Below are 18,636 nucleotides of genomic sequence, written 5' to 3' on the forward strand. Positions count from 1 at the left end.
CCGGTTTTGCCAACACTCACTTTATTAGAAGCCGCCAGAGGTCCCCCCCCCCCCCCCCCCCCGTTTGAACGTGGGCTCCCCCAGCGGGCGTGAGGTGATCCGCGTGACGGGACCGACCCCCGGACCCGGTCCCCTCCAACCGGTCCCCGCCCTCCGCACCACCGACTGACCCGCCCAAGAGAAAAGAGAAAAGCCCCCGCACCAGCGACACGTGAGGCGCCACCGGACGAGGACCCCCCCCCCCCCGCCCCCTCAAAAAACGTCGAGGCGTGCCGCACACCGAGCCTCCGGCGGCGTGGAGAGGAGGGCGACGGGGCGACTGCTCCCCAGCCGCGTCACGTGCCCTGCGGTTTAACCACAAACACCAAAATTGTAACGCAGAGTGATTTGGACAAGAAACTTTAATCTGATTACTGGTTTGGAAATAGTTACGCGTTAGATTACTCGTTACTGAAAAAAGTGGTCAGGTTAGAGGAAGGCGCTACCGGCATCACTGTTCATGAACATCTGTGATTGAAACTAGTTTTGTGAAAACGTTGTTGAGTAGCTGAAGCTGAGGTTTGTGTGTTTGTGTGTTTGTGTGTTGTGTTGTTTTGTCTCAGATCCATCGCTGCAGAGGAAGCATCACCTTCTCGCTGCTGTCGGCATGGCAGCTCGGCGCCTACTCCTCCGACATGCACATCTCCACCCAGCGTCACTCCAGAGGCGCCAAGCTCCGAAAGCTCATCCTGTCCGATGAACTCAAGCCGTCCGCTCGGACCCCCGTCACGCCCAGACCAGCTTCTGTCTCTGAAAGCCCGCTGTCCTCACCGTCCCCCCGCCGCTGTCACCGCCGGCACAACAGCAGCAACGCGGAGGCCGCCGCTGATGCCTTGCCAAACAGCCGCACATCAGGGCAGTCTGAGGTCTTTGTTTCTCCTTCTAGAAGAACCCACCAGAGATCCAAGTCGGACGCCTCCACGGCCGGCAGCGGGCCCGGCACCGGCCTCCACCGGACAGGAAGTAACCCCAAGATGGAGTCGGTTCACGAGGAGGTGAGATTCACTGTGTTGGTTTTTAATTGAACGGAGGAGGGAGGAGTTCAGTCTCTAAGGTTCATCCATACGAGGACGTCTCATCATCTCTGCTGCAGATCAGCTGACGTCCACACGACCCCGGGTCTCAGATCCGTAGTTCGGTTCTAGATGGAAACTCTTTTATTCTGGACGCTCAGAAACGATGACACTCACAGCTTCTTGCTGATTGGTTCTTTTTTAGTCATGACGTAACTGTCTCTGATTGGTCTCCGGTCACATGACCTCCTTCCAGAATAGAAGAACCAGCCTGGAGAAGCAACGTGTTACTGACAGCTGCTGTTCAGGTCAATTCTGGATTTGAGTTTGAACTATCGCTGCTTCTTTCTGCAACAACCAAATGAAGCAGAAGCTGCTCTTCTTCTTCTGAACATGAAGGAAAATCAGTTTTCACGTCTGAGCTGCTGCCGAGTCGCTCGTCACATTCTTGGCCGGCGCTCCAGACACGTGCCGACCAGATGTTCCATCGGCCGGAGAGAAGAGTGTCGGTTCCTCCTCCTCTGGAGCGACGGCCATGAGGAACCTTCAGTTGAAAAGTTCAGGACTGAGAGAGTCACAGGAAACGTTTGAAGGAAAACTCAGACAGAATCATCCTGTTTCAAAAGAAGTGATATCAGATCAATGTGTGAAGTTATGGACAGAAATACTTTGATCACTTAATAACAACATTCATTGAAGAGATTCAGTTTAAAACATTTTACTGAACTTTTTATAGAAATGATTTTAGTTGCTGCACGTTGATTTAATCAATAAGACGAATGCTCACGTGTCTCCCGGTGTCCTCAGCGTCTCCGTCCTCAGCGGGAGTTCGTCAAGTCTCTGCTCGGCATCGGGAAGCGTTTGGTGACGTTGACGACCAAAGAGCAGAAGACGCAGCGGCTGATCTCGGAGCTGTCGCTGCTCAACCACAAGCTGCCGGCTCGAGTGTGGCTGCCCACGGCCGAGCGGCAGCACCACGTCTGCAGGATCCCGCACACGCAGGCCGTCGTCCTGAACTCCAAAGACAAGGTAATGACAGCGCCTCGCCTGCAGGGGGCGTACAGGCTCAGATCGATGTCAGATTGTTCATCTGGAACCTGGTGTCCTGCTCCTCAGGCGCCGTACATCATCTACGTGGAGGTTCTGGAGTGCGAGAGCTTCGAGACGTCTCTGGTTCCCGTTCGGATTCCGGAGACCAGGATCCGTTCGGCCCGGTCCGCGGAGGAGCTGGACTGCGTCCCGGCGTCCATCGCTAACGGGATGACCTCCGAGCACAGAGCGGCGAGCTTCTCCTCCGTCCAGAACTACGACAACGACGAGGACGCGTGGGCCACCGACGACATCGGACAGCTGCAGGTGGAGGTGAGAGGAGGGCGGGGCTTCCATCCATCATCAGCTGACAGTTACATGTTGCCTAGCAGCAGTGTTCGCATGATGGTGTGTGTGTTCGTGTGTGTGTGTTCATGTGTGTGTGTTCGTGTGTGTGTGTTCGTGTGTGTGTGTTCGTGTGTGTGTGTTCATGTGTGTGTGTTCATGTGTGTGTGTTCATGTGTGTGTGTTCGTGTGTGTGTGTTCATGTGTGTGTGTTCGTGTGTGTGTGTTCATGTGTGTGTGTTCATGTGTGTGTGTTCATGTGTGTGTGTTCGTGTGTGTGTGTTCATGTGTGTGTGTTCATGTGTGTGTTGCAGGCCGAGGCTCAGACCAGCAGCAGTGACAACATCAGTCGGTTTTCAGTCGACAGCATCACGAGTCTGGAGAACAAAGAACCAGTGTTCATCGCTGCTGGAGACATTAGGTACACACATGAACACACACACATACACACATGAACACACACATGAACACACACACATACACACATGAACACACACACACACACACACATGAACACACACACACACACACACATGAACACACACACACACACATGAACACACACACACACACATGAACACACACACATACACACATGAACACACACACATACACACATGAACACACACACATGAACACACACACATACACACATGAACACACACACATACACACATGAACACACACACACATGAACACACACACATACACACATGAACACACACACACACACACACATGAACACACACACATACACACATGAACACACACACATACACACATGAACACACACACATACACACATGAACATACACACATGAACACACACACATACACACATGAACACACACACACATGAAGTCACACACACACACTCACACACACTCACACACATGAACTCACACACACACACACATGAACTCGCACCCACACACAAACACTCGCACTCATGAACTCACACACTCACACACATGAACACACACACTCTCACACTCACACACTCTCACACTCACACACTCTCACACACACTCACACACATGAACCCACTCACACACACTCACACACATGAACCCACACACACACGTGAACTCACACACACTCTAACACTCACACACTCACACACACTCACACACATGAACCCACACACACACGTGAACTCACACACACTCTAACACTCACACACTCACACACATGAACACACACACATACACACATGAACACACACACATGAACACACACACATACACACATGAACACACACACACACACACATGAACACACACACATACACACATGAACACACACACATACACACATGAACACACACACATACACACATGAACACAGACACATACACACATGAACCCACACACACACACACATGAACCCACACACAAACACTCACATGAACACACACACACACACATGAACACACACACACACACACACATGAACACACACACATACACACATGAACACACACACATACACACATGAACACACACACATACACACATGAACACACACACATGAACACACACACATACACACATGAACACACACACACACATGAACACACACACATACACACATGAACACACACACATGAACACACACACATACACACATGAACACACACACATGAACACACACACATACACACATGAACACACACACATACACACATGAACACAAACACACATGAACACACACACATACACACATGAACACACACACACACACACACATGAACACACACACATACACACATGAACACACACACATACACACATGAACACACACACATACACACATGAACACACACACATGAACACACACACACATGAAGTCACACACACACACTCACACACACTCACACACATGAACTCACACACACACACACATGAACTCGCACCCACACACAAACACTCACACTCATGAACTCACACACTCACACACATGAACACACACACTCACACACATGAACTCACACACACTCACACACATGAACACTCACACACATGAACTCACACACACACACTCACACACACTCACACACATGAACTCACACACACACACACATGAACTCGCACACACACACACATGAACCCACACACAAACACTCACACTCATAAACTCACACACTCACACACATGAACACTCACACTCACACTCACACACTCACACACACTCACACACATGAACCAACCCACACACACTCACACACACTCACACACATGAACCCACACACACTCACACACACTCACACACATGAACCCACACACACACACTCACACACTCTCACACACATGAACCCACACACACACGTGAACTCACACACACGTGAACTCACACACACTCTCACACTCACATACTCTCACACTCACACACACTCACACACATGAACCCACTCACACACATGAACCCACTCACACACACTCACACACACTCACACACATGAACCCACGCACACACACGTGAACTCACACACACTCTCACACTCACACACTCTCACACTCACACACACTCACCACACACCAGCTGACCCGGTCTCTGTCCAGGCGCCGGCTGTCGGAGAACCTCGCCCACACGCCCACCACGTTCCGGCGAGACCCCGAGGACCCGTCAGCCGTCGCCCTCAAGGAACCCTGGGAGGAGAAAGTCCGGTGAGGTCATAAACAACATGACGTTAAGTTCACGTTGTAGAAACGTTTGTCGCTGCTTTCACACTGTGTGTTTGTGTGTTTGTGTGTTTGTGTGTCTGTGTGTCTCCTTCCACAGGCGAATCAGAGAAGCTTCTCCGTACGGTCACATGACCAGCTGGAGGTTACTGTCCGTCATCGTGAAGTGTGGAGACGACCTGAGGCAGGAGCTGCTGGCCTATCAGGTGCTCCGACAGCTGCAGGTACACACCTGAACACAACACTGATCCACACAAAATCAGAAAAACACAAATTCTATCTTTACATGTTGTTCCTTTATGGCTTAACATCATGTAGCATGTAGCATGTAGCATGTAGCCCAGTGTCTCTGTCAGTGATGTCCACAGGGACACGTGTGTGTGTTGTGTGTCCTCAGTCGATCTGGCAGCAGGAGCGAGTTCCTCTGTGGATCAAACCCTATAAGATCCTGGTGATGTCATCAGACAGCGGGATGATCGAACCCGTGCTCAACGCCGTCTCGCTGCACCAGGTGACACACGTGTCCTTGATATGAAACTTCTTCACGTTGAACTCGAGGAAACACGTCAGATTTAATCTGCAGCTTTCAAAAGTCTTTATGAACTTTTTATCTTCACTGGTCAAATATAGAAGTGTAAAAAGTACTGAAATATTGTACTCAAGTAAAAATACCTTTACTTTGATGAAATTTTACTCAAGTACAAGTAAAAGAAGTTCATTTAAAACTTTAAGTAAAAGTTACTTAGTTACTTCCTACAACTTCTCCTATACGCTCCTATACAGTGCAACAAGGTCAAGGGGTCATAAATCCAAAAACAGTTATTTTTAATTAAAGGAGAATCTTTACAAATATAAGTGCAATGACATTAAACATGTCAAACATTAAACATTTAACATGTCAACACAACATTTTGTAACTTTTGGGAGGACATGTCAAGACATGAACCACATGACAGCAAAAATAAAAAGTTAAAATGCCGCTGTCCCACTGTAAATTTAAACTTTGGTTAAACTCTGGTCGACCTTCAGAGCACTAGTCTACAAACTTCTTGAGTTTGAGCAGCAGCTGATTTTCAAGCTGAGTAGAGCTCATCCGGGCTCTGCAGTGAACAGCATCCAGCACAGAGGCAGAGGCAGGTAGGCCAGTGGTGAGTTTCAGGAGAGTTCAAAAGAACACGTTCATTTTCATGAGAACGTTGAACTGAACGAAACTTAATGATAAATATTGAATATGAACGGTGAACACGTTCATATTACGTGAGGTCTAGCTAAAACGTTACGGAATGTTTCCTTCTCCTGAGAGACGCTGTCTGATCGAATGTAAAAAAATGAAGTGTGGGGGGGGGGGGGGGGGGACCGCCAGGAGTGAAGCTTGCATAGAGCACCTAATGTTCTAGCGCCGGCCCTGTGTAATGCAGTGCTTCTCAAACTGTGCTGAGGCATAACATGTGCGCGACCGGGAAGGGGGGGGGATGCGAGGCGGAACTAATATTCTAGCTGAAATAATGAAGATAAAAAGTTGTGATCACTGATGATGATGAAACATTAACGATGATGTCATTGTGAATCCTTCAGGTGCGTAAACAGAGTCAGCTGTCGCTGCTCGACTACTTCCTGCAGGAACACGGCAGCTTCACCACCGAGAACTTCCTGTCGGCGCAGAGGAACTTTGTCCAGAGCTGCGCTGGCTACAGTCTGATCTGCTACCTGCTGCAGGTCAAAGACAGGTGGGCCCAGCCTGTGTGCTAAGCTAGGCTAACATCCGGTCTGTGTGCTAAGCTAACATCCGGTCTGTGTGCTAAGCTAGGATAACATCCGGTCTGTGTGCTAAGCTAGGCTAACATCCGGTCTGTGTGCTAAGCTAAGCTAACATCCGGTATATGTGCTAAGCTAGGTTAACATCCGGTCTGTGTGCTAAGCTAGGTTAACATCTGGTCTGTGTGCCAAGCTAGGCTAACATCCGGTCTGTGTGCTAAGCTAGGCTAACATCCGGTCTGTGTGCTACTGTGTGTTCTATGCAGACATAACGGGAACATCCTGCTGGACTCTGAAGGTCACATCATCCACATCGACTTCGGTTTCATCCTCTCCAGTTCTCCTCGTAACCTCGGCTTCGAGACGTCGGCCTTCAAGCTCACGTCAGAGTTCGTGGACGTGAGTCAACTCGTATTTATTCTTGAAGGAACTGAACTGTGGTCTAACGCTGGTTTGTGTGGTTTGTCCGTGACGCCATGTTGCAGGTGATGGGCGGTTTGGACGGAGACATGTTCATCTACTACAGGATGTTGATGCTTCAGGGTCTGATCGCTGCCAGGAAGCACATGGAGAAGGTTCTGCAGATCGTCGAGATCATGCAACAAGGTGACCTTCTGACAGGGAACCAATCAGGAGCCGTCTTCACAGAATCAGATTCAGAATACAAGAGAAATTAAAGAAATCATTTAATTAATGAACATAATTAACATAAATGTAATAATCATGTTTATTGTAATTATTCCGTTGAGGGTTGTGTTTTATTTTCACAGATGTTTTCTCTTCTAATCTCAAATGTCGTCATTCACCACAGAAAACGAATTTGACTCATTTGTGTCGGTTCAGATTAATTCATATTCGTCCATTTTGATTTCTTTGTGTGTTGAAGTTGAAACAATCCGAACTCTCCCCTCCAGGTTCCCATCTCCCGTGCTTCCACGGCTCCAGCACCATCCGGGGCCTGAAGGAGCGTTTCCACATGTCTCTGACGGAGGAGCAGCTGCAGCTGCTGGTGGAGCAGCTGGTGGACGGCTCCATGCGCTCCATCACCACCAAACTCTACGACTCCTTCCAGTATGTCACGAACGGCATCATGTGACCAGAGGGGGCGCCGTTGTGACATCATCAAATCTTTGCTGACTGATTCTTAACCTTTTCAAAGAGTCTGAGGGACGTTCGCCTCGGCTGTTACAAGATGATCTTCATCACTCACGTTCTCCGGACTCAAGATTTCTGCCTCGTTGTTTTGCTGCCTGAGACGGATTAGTTCAAAAAACTGGTTTTCGACTTCATTGCATCTGACGTGAAGCCGGGAGGTTCCTCTCCGTGGGTTTGAAGGTACCTGCTGGTGAATTATCTTCTGATCATCGCTACATCATTGGTCATTTAACGAGATCAACAGTTTCACCGATTTTTATTGCTGGCAGCTGATTGGATGACTACATTTATTTTTTGTTGTTTAACTTTCTTTTTTCTTTTCTTGTTAATAATTGGATTTTTATCTCGTGATGAGAAACTGAGTCTTTTCTGCTGAATCTGCAAAAGATTCATGACCAAAGAACTTTTCTTCAGATTCATACGAGAAGAGTTTTCATTGGTCTCAGAGGTTTTTCTCCTGGTGGATTTTGGATCCTAATATTTCATTGTGAATCCAACGAAGCTCAACAGGAGCTTTAGTTTCCTCTGATCTCTTCTCTGAATTAAACTCAAACTGGTTTGAAAAGAAAGAAAAGAGACGGGTTTGAAATAAGTCTGAGACCAGATCTCATCATTTTATTGAAACTCTGTTCTCGAATCAGCTCATTGGCTCGTTGACACTTCTGTTATTATCCTGGAGGGTTGAGTATCATTTGTTCATTGACAGTTAAGTCCAATATTTGATCAAAGATCATTAATGTGCTCACACAATTTTTGGTAAGAGAAACATATTTTTGTCAGAAGTTAAATCTAAATATTGATTAAATAAGATTTGATGCTACCATCAGATATTTTAAGAAACTGATGACAAGATCAAATTGATTGTTTTCATTCAAGTTCGTCAAATTCTGTTTTAGTCAAAGGTCAGAGTTGAATTTCATAAAAGAAAGTTTTAAACAACGTTAATGACACTTAAGAGTTGAATCTACAGTTTCATATTAATTATCTTTTCTTTACTTGAATAGTTTCACATTCAGTTTGAAGCAAAACAGAAACAAGTGGTTGAACTGATCACAAAACGAGAGATGAACTCTTCCGTGTTTGACAGAAAATCTATTTTTCTTTCCAATGATCAATAACGATCAGTTTCCTGAATATGTGAATGTTTTTTCAATTGTTTATTTAAACATTTGTTTACGTCAGAACCGACGAATTTTCAGTATTGACAAGTCAAATCTTTATCTGATGTTGTTACTGAAGCCGGTTTCACTTTGTGTAGCTTATTTCAGTGGCTCTCGCCTGTGTGATGTACGATGAAGTCTTTCTTATGAATCTCACTCTTTACACTAAATTACTAATTTTATAGAATATAAGTTGTTTTGAGTCGATGACGTGAAGAATTCAGCAGGACTAACTTGGCTACCTGAACTAGCGGGGGCTAGTTAGCTAAATGCTTTAAGCTCGTCACTGCTTTTTTGCCTCACAATAATAACTGCGTTGTGATTGTGATGAAGGTGAAAGGAAGTTAGAGCTGAAGGTGAAGTTCGGGTTAACAAACAGACCATGACATCGGCATATAAAATCAAAATACACATAACATTGTTATCTCTCAGCATTGAAGTTAAGTCATAACCATGCTAGTGACCAAAAAGCTGCAGCATCATATAATCATCACAGAAATTGAGCTAAAACTTAATTATTTTAGGTTTTTCTATAATAATTCTTGTTTATAAAATGGATATAATGTAGGAAACATTCTGAAAAAGAATTGTGATTAAATTCATTTTTCATTGACTGCAACAAAGTGAACGAATACAATTCAAATCTATTAACTGTGAGCAAACTCAAAAGTAGTAGAGTACACTATCAGTTAGCAGCTAGGCCAGTTAGCTAGCTAACACTTAATGTTTACACTTTCAGTTACTTCAGTTTTTAATCAAATTTTATTTTGTATTCTTGTCTTTAACTGCGACGGAAATGATCAGTTTGCAATGAAATGATTAACTTCCATTTTATTTGTATAGCGCCATTTCATAATTTACATAATTATTTCAACCTGATGAAAAGTGACATTATTTGAATTAATCGTAAAGACACTAAAACAACTTTACACTGGAATAAAGCCATCGTCATTTGTTGCAAAGGTTTTTTGTTAAGACCACTATTGAAGGAGAGGCACATGTTAGCATGCTAATTGTTAGCCTGCTACTTAATAACACAAAGATGCAGCTGTGACTAAAGTTGACCTGAGACGCAACTTAAAAAGCAACTTTTCTTCTTTCTTTCCCGTGTGAATATGTACGTATGTAAATGAAGAGATGCCTTTAGACTCTGATCACTGCACGAGGAGGACGAAGGACGTTTGACCTCATCAGGGACGAGTCTCACTCACGTCTCCTCCTGGACTTCAGTTTCACTAATATCAAGTGAATTTAGTCACATTTTGATCATAAAAACATTCATGAGACATAAGATGACATTTCAAAATTAAAGTGATGATCAGATCAAAGCCAAAAGCCTTTAATGTGAAGTCAAAAGCTGTTTTTCTGATTGGAGTCTGGACATGATGGACGCGTGAAACTCGTCCCTGAGACTCGAACCTTCCACTGTTTCCTTCCATCGTCCGCTCTGAACGGCTCTAACTCTGATCCCTTTGATCCTGAATGAAAGTCATTTGTAAAGCTTTGTTTGTTTGTTATTCATTTCAAATGTTAAACACTAAATCCATTAAAACAAACTTTGATTTTCTGAAGCATCTTCTGAGTTTTTCTTTAAATCAAACAGAAAAGTTTTGTTGTGATGATGAAATAATAATCTTGCTCATCGTTAATTCATAAAGATCGGTTATATATCTAGTAAACACTAATTTCTTGTTTTCTCATTGGTTGTTTGTTGTAAAGTAAACAGGAAGTTTCACCTGCTTCAGTTCACCTCAGACTGTTGGTAACTGTAGATCCACCAGGGGGCGCAGCTGTAGAGATGCACAGCTATAGCAAGTATATATAATATTACTTTTTTCTATTTTAGAATCATTACGATGTTTTAAGATGTTTCATTTCTTCAGTTTGTTTTCACAGTTTGATCTCTTTTAAAAAATAATCTCCCTCATTTAAATAAACTTCCATCATAAATAGGTTTTTAATTCAAAATAGAAAAACATAAATTACCTCACCATAACTTTGTTTTAGAAAGCTGTTTATTGCGCCGCCTCATGAGTCCTTTTGAAACTGATCATGTTTATATACAGTCACTTTTATAAATCTGAAACCTCCTCTGGAGGATAAAAAGAAAAGATGTCGACGCGTTAGTTTGATTTTATTTTTATTGACAATAATTAAATAAATTGGTGAAACAGTGAAGCTTTCAATCAAACAAAAGCAAAAACAATAAATACAGAACACACAGAAAAGCATGATGGGAAAGTTTAGTGTTAAATCTGACGCTTTATTTTCAGTTTTAAGACGTGAACAGTTTTTTTTTTTACCGTAGATTAAAATCAGGAAATAATCAAAGTTTTTAAAAAGCTTTTTGGATAAAAGATTTTATCCCATTCTTTTTATTGATGTCTCAACATAATCTTATGTTTGAGTCTCTTTTTCAACTTTGAGACAAAGAGTCAAAATGAAAAATAAATGTTATCTGTTTGGAGTATAAACTTTGATTTAATTTCAAATCATTATTTTCACTGATTAGATCAAACTCAAAGATTTTGGTCATTTTCTGATCAGACAACGTTTGGAAGTGTGGACATGAATCTAAAGAGTGGACAATTCGATCATTAAAACTAAATCAAATTTCTGTGATATGATTAGTCAACATTAAATTACTAAGAACTTCAGAAGTGAGATAATAAAAGTAAATCTTCAGATATATTTTGTTCAGTTTTCTCTTGTCACGTCTGATCAGTTTCTAATAAAATTCAGATTTAATGGTCGAGTTTACGAGCAGGTTGAAACGGAGGTGGGGGGGGGACCTCACGTTTCTGTTTCCTGTATTTGAATGAATCAACGTTCTTTAAAAAGACCAAACGATGACATCATGACTGCTTCTTTCAGTTCTGTAACTTCCTGTTTTACAGCTGATTGTTGTGAAAAGGTTTGTTTCATCGGGGGTCACCACCACGCCCACATCTTCATCATCATCAGCCACTGTCTGATAATCCCACGCTGTATCTAATGTTTCAATGATTCGTGTTACTGGTCAGTTAGAAGCCGATAAGACAAATAAACAGTTCACTTACTTTAAAATCAAACAACAGACTTATCATCGATTTCATTAATGAGTTGATGTTTAAAGAAGATTTAATGTTAATACGTCACAAGAGACACAAACTGTTTCATGTTTCAGTTCAAACTTTGTGTTGATGTGATCAATGGTAAATAACTCATCAATTAAATAACTTTATTGAAAATAAAGACATGAATTAAATTTTATTTAGTTTTTACACCTTTGACCAGACTCAGTTTTCATTTCACACAAATTTACAAACTTCAAAACCTGGAATCACAAACTGTTTCCTGTCGGACAAAGCACTGGGGTTTGGCATCGAGCTGTGTGTGTCTGTGTGTGTCTGTGTGTGTGTGTGTCTACAGGAGAACACAGTCGGACTCCTTCTCTCTCCTCCTCGTTTGCTGTGACCCTTGACCTCTGACCTGAAAACAGCAACAGTAAACAAACTTTACATCAACAGAGTTTTGAACATGAACAGTGGAGAATCGTCAAACTGTCTGTGATCACTTCCTGTTTGCAGTGAACTCAGTGAGAACCTTTTGAAGCCTAACCCTTTCACAGGGATCCAGTAAGATGCACAGTTCTATGAGCTATACTGCAGTCAACCACCAGGGGGCGTCCACATGACTTGTCCTCACGTTTCGGAGCTGTCCGTCACTCTTAGTGGCCATGTGGTTTTCATGGAGCTGCCATACCAGCCTGTAGATTTGTCTTTCCTTCTTTCTTTAACATGTGAAGCACTTTGTTTAAATAAGACCTTTAGTAACATTGTTGTTATTGAACTTTTTGCAGTGTGATCCCACTGTAAAAAGGCTCCTGCTGTGTGTGTGGTGGTACCTGTTGTGTCTGCACTGCCCCTGGCTGTTGGAGTTGCTGCTGCTGCTGATATTCTTCCTGTTGAAGCTGTCGGGCCAACTCCAGGTCACTGAGGGGCCCCGGGGCCCCGCCCTGCTGCTGCAGGGACACGGCCACCAGGTAGTCCTAACGCCAACAAGGACACGAGTCAGAGACCAGGACCAATCAGCTGAGCTGGTTTAGACCACCTGGTCTGTCTCTCACCTGGTCGATCTGTCTCCGTTGTTCCTGTGCGGGGGGGGCGGCAGTGGGCGGAGCTCTCTGATGACACAGTCTGAAGTCAGAGTCACAGAAGTTCCCGTCGCCTTCAACGTTATGAAGCGACTCCCACACCAGAGGCTCCTCCTGCAGGAAGCCCTGATCCGTGACCAGCAGGTACAGGTGACCCTGAGGAAACACAACGTCACTACCAACGCCTACCCACAAACCGTGTCGCTGTGTGTGTGTGTGTCTCCACCTTGTGTTTAATCATGGTACTGAAGTGGTTGTTTCTGAAGAACACGGAGATCTCTCCCTCTTTGGCCGTTGTGTTGAGTTCACACAGACCGTGATACGACAACTGTGTCGCAGTCGACTCCAAAAACTGCTCTGCTACCAGACCTACACACACACGCACACACACACGCACGCACACACAGGCTTCACGTTAAGCACAGATTGATTCCTCAAACCTGTGTACTGTCACAGTGTGTGTGTGTGTGTGTGTGTGTGTGTTACCTTCACTGACTCGGCTGCTGTCTGCTGAGTGTTTATAGTCGATGATTTTCTCCACCAGCTGGTTGTAACTCAGTTTCCCCACAGCTGACACCATCTCTGGACTCTGAACACACACACACACTCATCTTATATATTTGTCTTCATGTGCAGACCAAACTGCCGTGTCACACACACGCACACACACTTGGGCAGAGTGTGTTACCTGTGGGTCGACCAGCCAGCCGTGGTACAACGGGATGTCCAGCAGGTCGAACACGATGCACTCAGGTGTGTATTCAAAGTCGGTCGCTCCAGTGAAACGCACGTTCACATCCAGACCTGTGGAGAGCTTAGGGAGGACGGCCATTGCGTCACTCATGTTCTGAAAACACACACACACACACAGACACACACACTGTGTGAACATGCGTCAGATCTCCAGCTAAGCTTTACTTTGAAAGTCACTTCCTGCCAGTGGGAAGATAATCTGTGTTTTGTGTGTGTGTGTGTGTGTGTTGGTGTGTGTTTACCTGTTGGAAGTTAAGCTCCATCCCATCAGTTTTTTCTCTGGGTGTGACAGACAACACACACTCTCCTACACAACAGACACACACACACACACACATTTGTGTCATCGCTGCATTAATCACATTTTGGCTGAAGATGAAGTTTTACGCCCGTTGGTAACCATGGAAACCTGAACTGGCTGTGACTCACACATACATTGTGTTATCTGCCTGACAACTCATCTGAATCTGGAGAGAAGAGGTCACGTGACGAGGTCATGTGACGAGGTCATGTGACTGCTCCGTGGAACATGAATCTACAGCCGACACGTTCCGATGTGTCACGAACCAGTTAAACCTCTGATGGTGGAATCTAGTTTCCTCTGGTGATCAACGTGGTCACATGACCAAACACTGTGGGAGTTGTGTCCGTTTCTATAGCAACAGCACGTTGACACGTCGGCTTTGATCTCGACAACAAGCAGAATGAGAGCCGACAAACTCAGCAGCTGATTGGCTCAAAGCTCAAAGACCTTACCCAGGTGAGCCATCAGGTCCTCGGTGGTGACCACCTCCGTCTGAGCAGGAAGCTTAGCCTACACAAACACACACACACACACACACACACACACACACACACACACACACACACACACACACACACACACACACACACACACACACACACACACACACACACACACACACACACACACACACACACACACACACACACACACAGTTTGAAGGTTGTGTCACAGTTAATAACGGAGATTTCACTTTGTATAAAAATCTAGTTCCAATAACTTGAATGTGGAAACAACCTGTTAATGTGTTTTACCTTCCAGCGTAGAAACAGAGTGTTCATGATGGCCAGCAGGGGGCAGGGTCCATTCTCACTCTGAGTGATGATGGGCGTCTTCTTCTCCTTCCAGGTGATCCACTTCACCAGGTAATACGCCGGTACAGAAGAAGCTGCCGCTGCCGCCGCCGAGGAAGAGGAGGAGGAGGAGCAGGCGACGGCAGGAGGAGCTGCAGCTGCTGCAGGGACAGCGCCCCCTGCAGACAAGAGGACGACTACAGTTCACAAGGGTTTTTCTACACAAAATGACTTTATACCTTTATGTGGATAATTTGAATTTGAATTACTAGATTGGATTCTGTCTGTTAAATTTAAGATCTGATCTGAGAGTTTACTGAACAGACTGATGGCTGTAGATGAGACCTCCTCTGAGACAAAGACCATGAGACACTCACCTGCAGCCTCCAGGGCCTCGCCATCTTTCAGACCGCCGACCCCGGCGGACAGAGCGCAGCCCTGCGCACCCACAGCAGAGAAGGACGAGGACAAGCTGTCCTCCACGTCCTGGGAGTTTCCTGTGGCTGTGGCCCCATCCGACAGCTCAAGACTGGGGATGGAGAAGGATGCAGAGTCTGTGGACTCTTGCTGGTCCTCAGAACTGCCCGCTGTCACTACAGACGAGCTGTCCCCCAGGTCCAGACCTACAGACACAAACAAACTCTGGTCTGAGTCTCTAAGATGGCATCCTGCTGTGTGGGCTAACATCTAACCATCTGGATCAAGAAGAATCCCATTCTTTGATTTTGGCAGTGGGTTCAACACCAGCTTTTGCTTATCAATCAATTCTTATTTGTATTTCCCATATTCACAGGTCCCAGTTTGTCTCATCGTCTTCAACAAGATGAGACGTCCTCTGTTCTTCGAGCACCCTCTGCACCACCTGGTGGACAGACAGCAGAGCACTTTCTGCACCAGAGCGGCTCAGCTCCGCTGCCACAAGGACAGAGACAGGAAGTCTTTCCTGCCCACAGCAATAACACATGCTCTGTATTTCTATAGACTTGATGACCACTTCAATCTCTTTTCAGTTTGCATTCACACGGACATCATCCAGTTCATCTCTGTGAAGCGGCATCAGGCATGCGGACTAGGAAAGCACTGCTGACCTTCTGGTTAGGGTTTGGGGATATGGTTGTTGTGTATTCTAGTACTTTATTGTGTATCATTTACTTGCTGAGTGTGTATAGTTTTTAGTACTTTTTATATTTATTACATTCTATTTTGAGCAACTTAAATTCTTCGTATCTGTTTCATTGCTACCTTTGCTCTATGTGCACTGCCCTTGAGATGCTGCTGTCACACAATCGTTTCCCAATTTGAAATCAATAAGGTCTACTCCTGCTCTCTTGCCTAACAGCTAATGCTAACGCTGCTCTCTGGGCTAACAGCTAATGCTAACGCTGCTCTCTGAGCATAGTTCTTGACATAATAAACAATTCTCCCTCATTATGTTGAAGATTCACTCAGTTCGAGGAACTTAAACAACTTCTCGTGTTGTGTTCAGTCACTTTGGAAGATTTTCTAAGCAACAATACAAACAGCAGCTTAGAAACATTTGGATTTAAATCACGTGATGTAAGCTCTGTGAGTTCATGTCAGTGGAAAGACTCTGGGCCTTGACTTATCTCTTACCTGTGTGTCCTCCTCTGTCCCGCCCCCCCTCATTCTCCATGTGTCTGAGAGGAGTCATCCTCCTGTTTTCAGTTGACAGCGTCGGGGGCGTGGCCTCCTCCTCCTTTAGGACTTTGCCGGGTAGAGGACTGTCTGCATCCACATGATTGCTGCCGACCTCAGCTACGAAATCTGACTCCATCATCTGGCCCCGCCTCTCCATCGCCGTGGCTTTGATCAGTTCCTTGGAGGTGGTTTCTGTGGTAAGAATCGGTTCAATCAGAAGGTCGGCTGCTGCCTGCTGTGAACTGGAATCTGCCATCATCAGCTTCTGGATCGATCAACACTGTAAAACCAAGGCTTCACAGAGCACAGCACTAACAAACAGTCAAAGTAGAAAGAAGTCCAAAGACTGAGGCTCAGAGAAACCGCTGCAGAGTCCACACGTCCTCAAACTTCAAAACACACTGCTCCAAGATGGAGGAGGAGGCTGCCACGCACCGAAGGTCACAAAACAAGCGCACCCCTTTCCAGCCCAAGGCTGGTGATGAATGAAGAGAATCTTCCTGTTCCACGATGCAGGATTATTTCAGTTTGGCGTCTTAACAGTGAACAGACTTCCAGTCGGAGCTGAGGAGACACAACGATAGCTTCATCACTCAGATGGTCTCACTTTCCTCCTGGAAAACATGATTCATCCATCTTAAAAGTGTGCAGATTCATTTCCTGCTGCTCAACCAAGCATTAAAAGGTCTGGAATAAAATGTCAGTTTCACCATCGAGACAACAAACAACAGGACGTAGTAACATTGATTGTTACTGACTCTTAAAATGAGGATTCTCCTGCTGGATATAAAACAGGTCCTGGTAATAAAACTGTTCACATCTAATATTTCACATCTGAAAGTCACAGTCTATATTCTAAAACAATATGTCAAAGAGACGAAATACAACCACAAAGAGACAGAAGCAACCACAGAACAGCTGGAGAGCAGCTGGAGAACAGCTGGATCTTCACCTGCAGTTTGTAAACACAGCCGGAAGTACCTGTGAGTGAATGCGGGTCAGAGTTCATCAGATTGATGAGGACCGGACTCAAACACCTGCTGAACTTCCCGGTGACGCTTCTCGGTCCCCCACCCGGTGCTTGACCCGGTGCTTCCCGAACACAAACCCGGAACCTGCGGCTGAAGCCTCCGTTAAGCTGCTTTCAGCTCTGACACTCAGTCCCGGAGCTAGCAGCTAGCACAGCGAGCTAACCCAGACAAGTTGTGTGTGAAGCCGCAGAGACGTGAACTGACGGTCGGTTGATGAGCCGCTTCTCACCGGAAACACCGGAGCTTCAGATTAACGTGAACGTGAAGGTTGTTTACATTTCTCCCTGCTCAAAGGCCCCGCCCATCACTGGGCGAAAACAACACATCATTACGTCACATCCGCTCAACTTTAAAACACACTGCGCTAGCTGTTAGCCACCTAGCTCCTTTTATTTGCATTTGATTATAACACAGAGTAAGTTTGTTTACTCACAGTAAACAGAGGTAATAAGATAAACACAAACAATCGGTTGTTTAAACAAAGCTAGCTAGCACTTTGAGCATAATTTAAAACCGTTTCTATCGCTCGTGATAAAGATGTTTTACACCAGAGAGATAATTATAATAATTCATTGTCTTTGTCTCCTTCATTTCATCATGAGGAGAAAACAAACGAACCTTTACCTTCTCCTCCATGAGCCGACACCGACTGATGCGTTACAATTATGTTACAGAGCAGCTCTGACGGGCGGATCGGCCAACTCTGATGTTACTCAGATTTTCACTGATCATGTCATAAGCTCCGCTCCACCGGCGGAAAACGAATAGTAAATCTAATGCCCT

The 18,636-nt window shown here is 45.1% G+C and overlaps 2 protein-coding genes across 5 annotated transcripts in view; one reads left to right on the forward strand and one right to left on the reverse strand.

The window, feature by feature from the left end:
- The window catches only part of LOC133972165 (phosphatidylinositol 4-kinase beta-like), a 14,779-nt gene extending 4,035 nt beyond the window's left edge, over positions 1-10,744 (forward strand). The window contains exons 4-14 of the mRNA XM_062409428.1: positions 603-1,034; positions 1,860-2,081; positions 2,169-2,414; positions 2,741-2,847; positions 4,988-5,092; positions 5,208-5,331; positions 5,505-5,618; positions 6,683-6,834; positions 7,129-7,261; positions 7,348-7,468; positions 7,777-10,744. Coding sequence (XP_062265412.1) covers positions 603-1,034; positions 1,860-2,081; positions 2,169-2,414; positions 2,741-2,847; positions 4,988-5,092; positions 5,208-5,331; positions 5,505-5,618; positions 6,683-6,834; positions 7,129-7,261; positions 7,348-7,468; positions 7,777-7,958 — 1,938 coding nt within the window. The 3' untranslated portion in view covers positions 7,959-10,744. The remainder of the gene's footprint in view (positions 1-602; positions 1,035-1,859; positions 2,082-2,168; positions 2,415-2,740; positions 2,848-4,987; positions 5,093-5,207; positions 5,332-5,504; positions 5,619-6,682; positions 6,835-7,128; positions 7,262-7,347; positions 7,469-7,776) is intronic.
- Positions 10,745-12,380: 1,636 nt separating this feature from the next.
- Positions 12,381-18,623, reverse strand: mindy1 (MINDY lysine 48 deubiquitinase 1). 4 transcript variants are annotated; one of them, XM_062409435.1, is made up of 12 exons: positions 18,478-18,623; positions 16,778-17,386; positions 15,541-15,786; positions 15,125-15,342; positions 14,822-14,879; positions 14,308-14,372; positions 14,001-14,159; positions 13,799-13,901; positions 13,539-13,681; positions 13,286-13,468; positions 13,064-13,207; positions 12,381-12,648 (listed from the first exon to the last, which is right to left on the reverse strand). In XM_062409435.1, exons 2-12 carry the CDS (start codon positions 17,079-17,081, stop codon positions 12,583-12,585), a joined length of 1,689 nt encoding a protein of 562 aa, XP_062265419.1. In that variant the 5' UTR covers positions 17,082-17,386; positions 18,478-18,623; the 3' UTR covers positions 12,381-12,582. The 4 variants fall into 4 exon arrangements, with proteins under 4 accessions (XP_062265419.1, XP_062265416.1, XP_062265417.1 ...); XM_062409432.1 differs by lacking the exon at positions 18,478-18,623 and adding an exon at positions 17,804-18,388; XM_062409433.1 differs by lacking the exon at positions 18,478-18,623 and adding an exon at positions 17,804-18,388 and having other exon boundaries at positions 16,778-17,436.
- Positions 18,624-18,636: the final 13 nt, after the last annotated feature.

Source organism: Platichthys flesus, chromosome 17, assembly GCF_949316205.1.
Source record: "Platichthys flesus chromosome 17, fPlaFle2.1, whole genome shotgun sequence".
Taxonomy (NCBI): Eukaryota; Metazoa; Chordata; class Actinopteri; order Pleuronectiformes; family Pleuronectidae; genus Platichthys; species Platichthys flesus.

Excerpts from the sequence above, each read along its gene's own strand:
- mindy1 (XM_062409435.1), bottom strand. The coding sequence starts at position 17,081 with ATGATGGCAGATTCCAGTTCACAGCAGGCAGCAGCCGACCTTCTGATT. Across the intron at positions 15,343-15,540 it reads CGAGGCCCTGGAGGCTGCAG|GGGGCGCTGTCCCTGCAGCA; the intron begins GTGAGTGTCTCA and ends TCTTGTCTGCAG. Across the intron at positions 13,469-13,538 it reads GTACCATGATTAAACACAAG|GGTCACCTGTACCTGCTGGT; the intron begins GTGGAGACACAC and ends GTGTTTCCTCAG.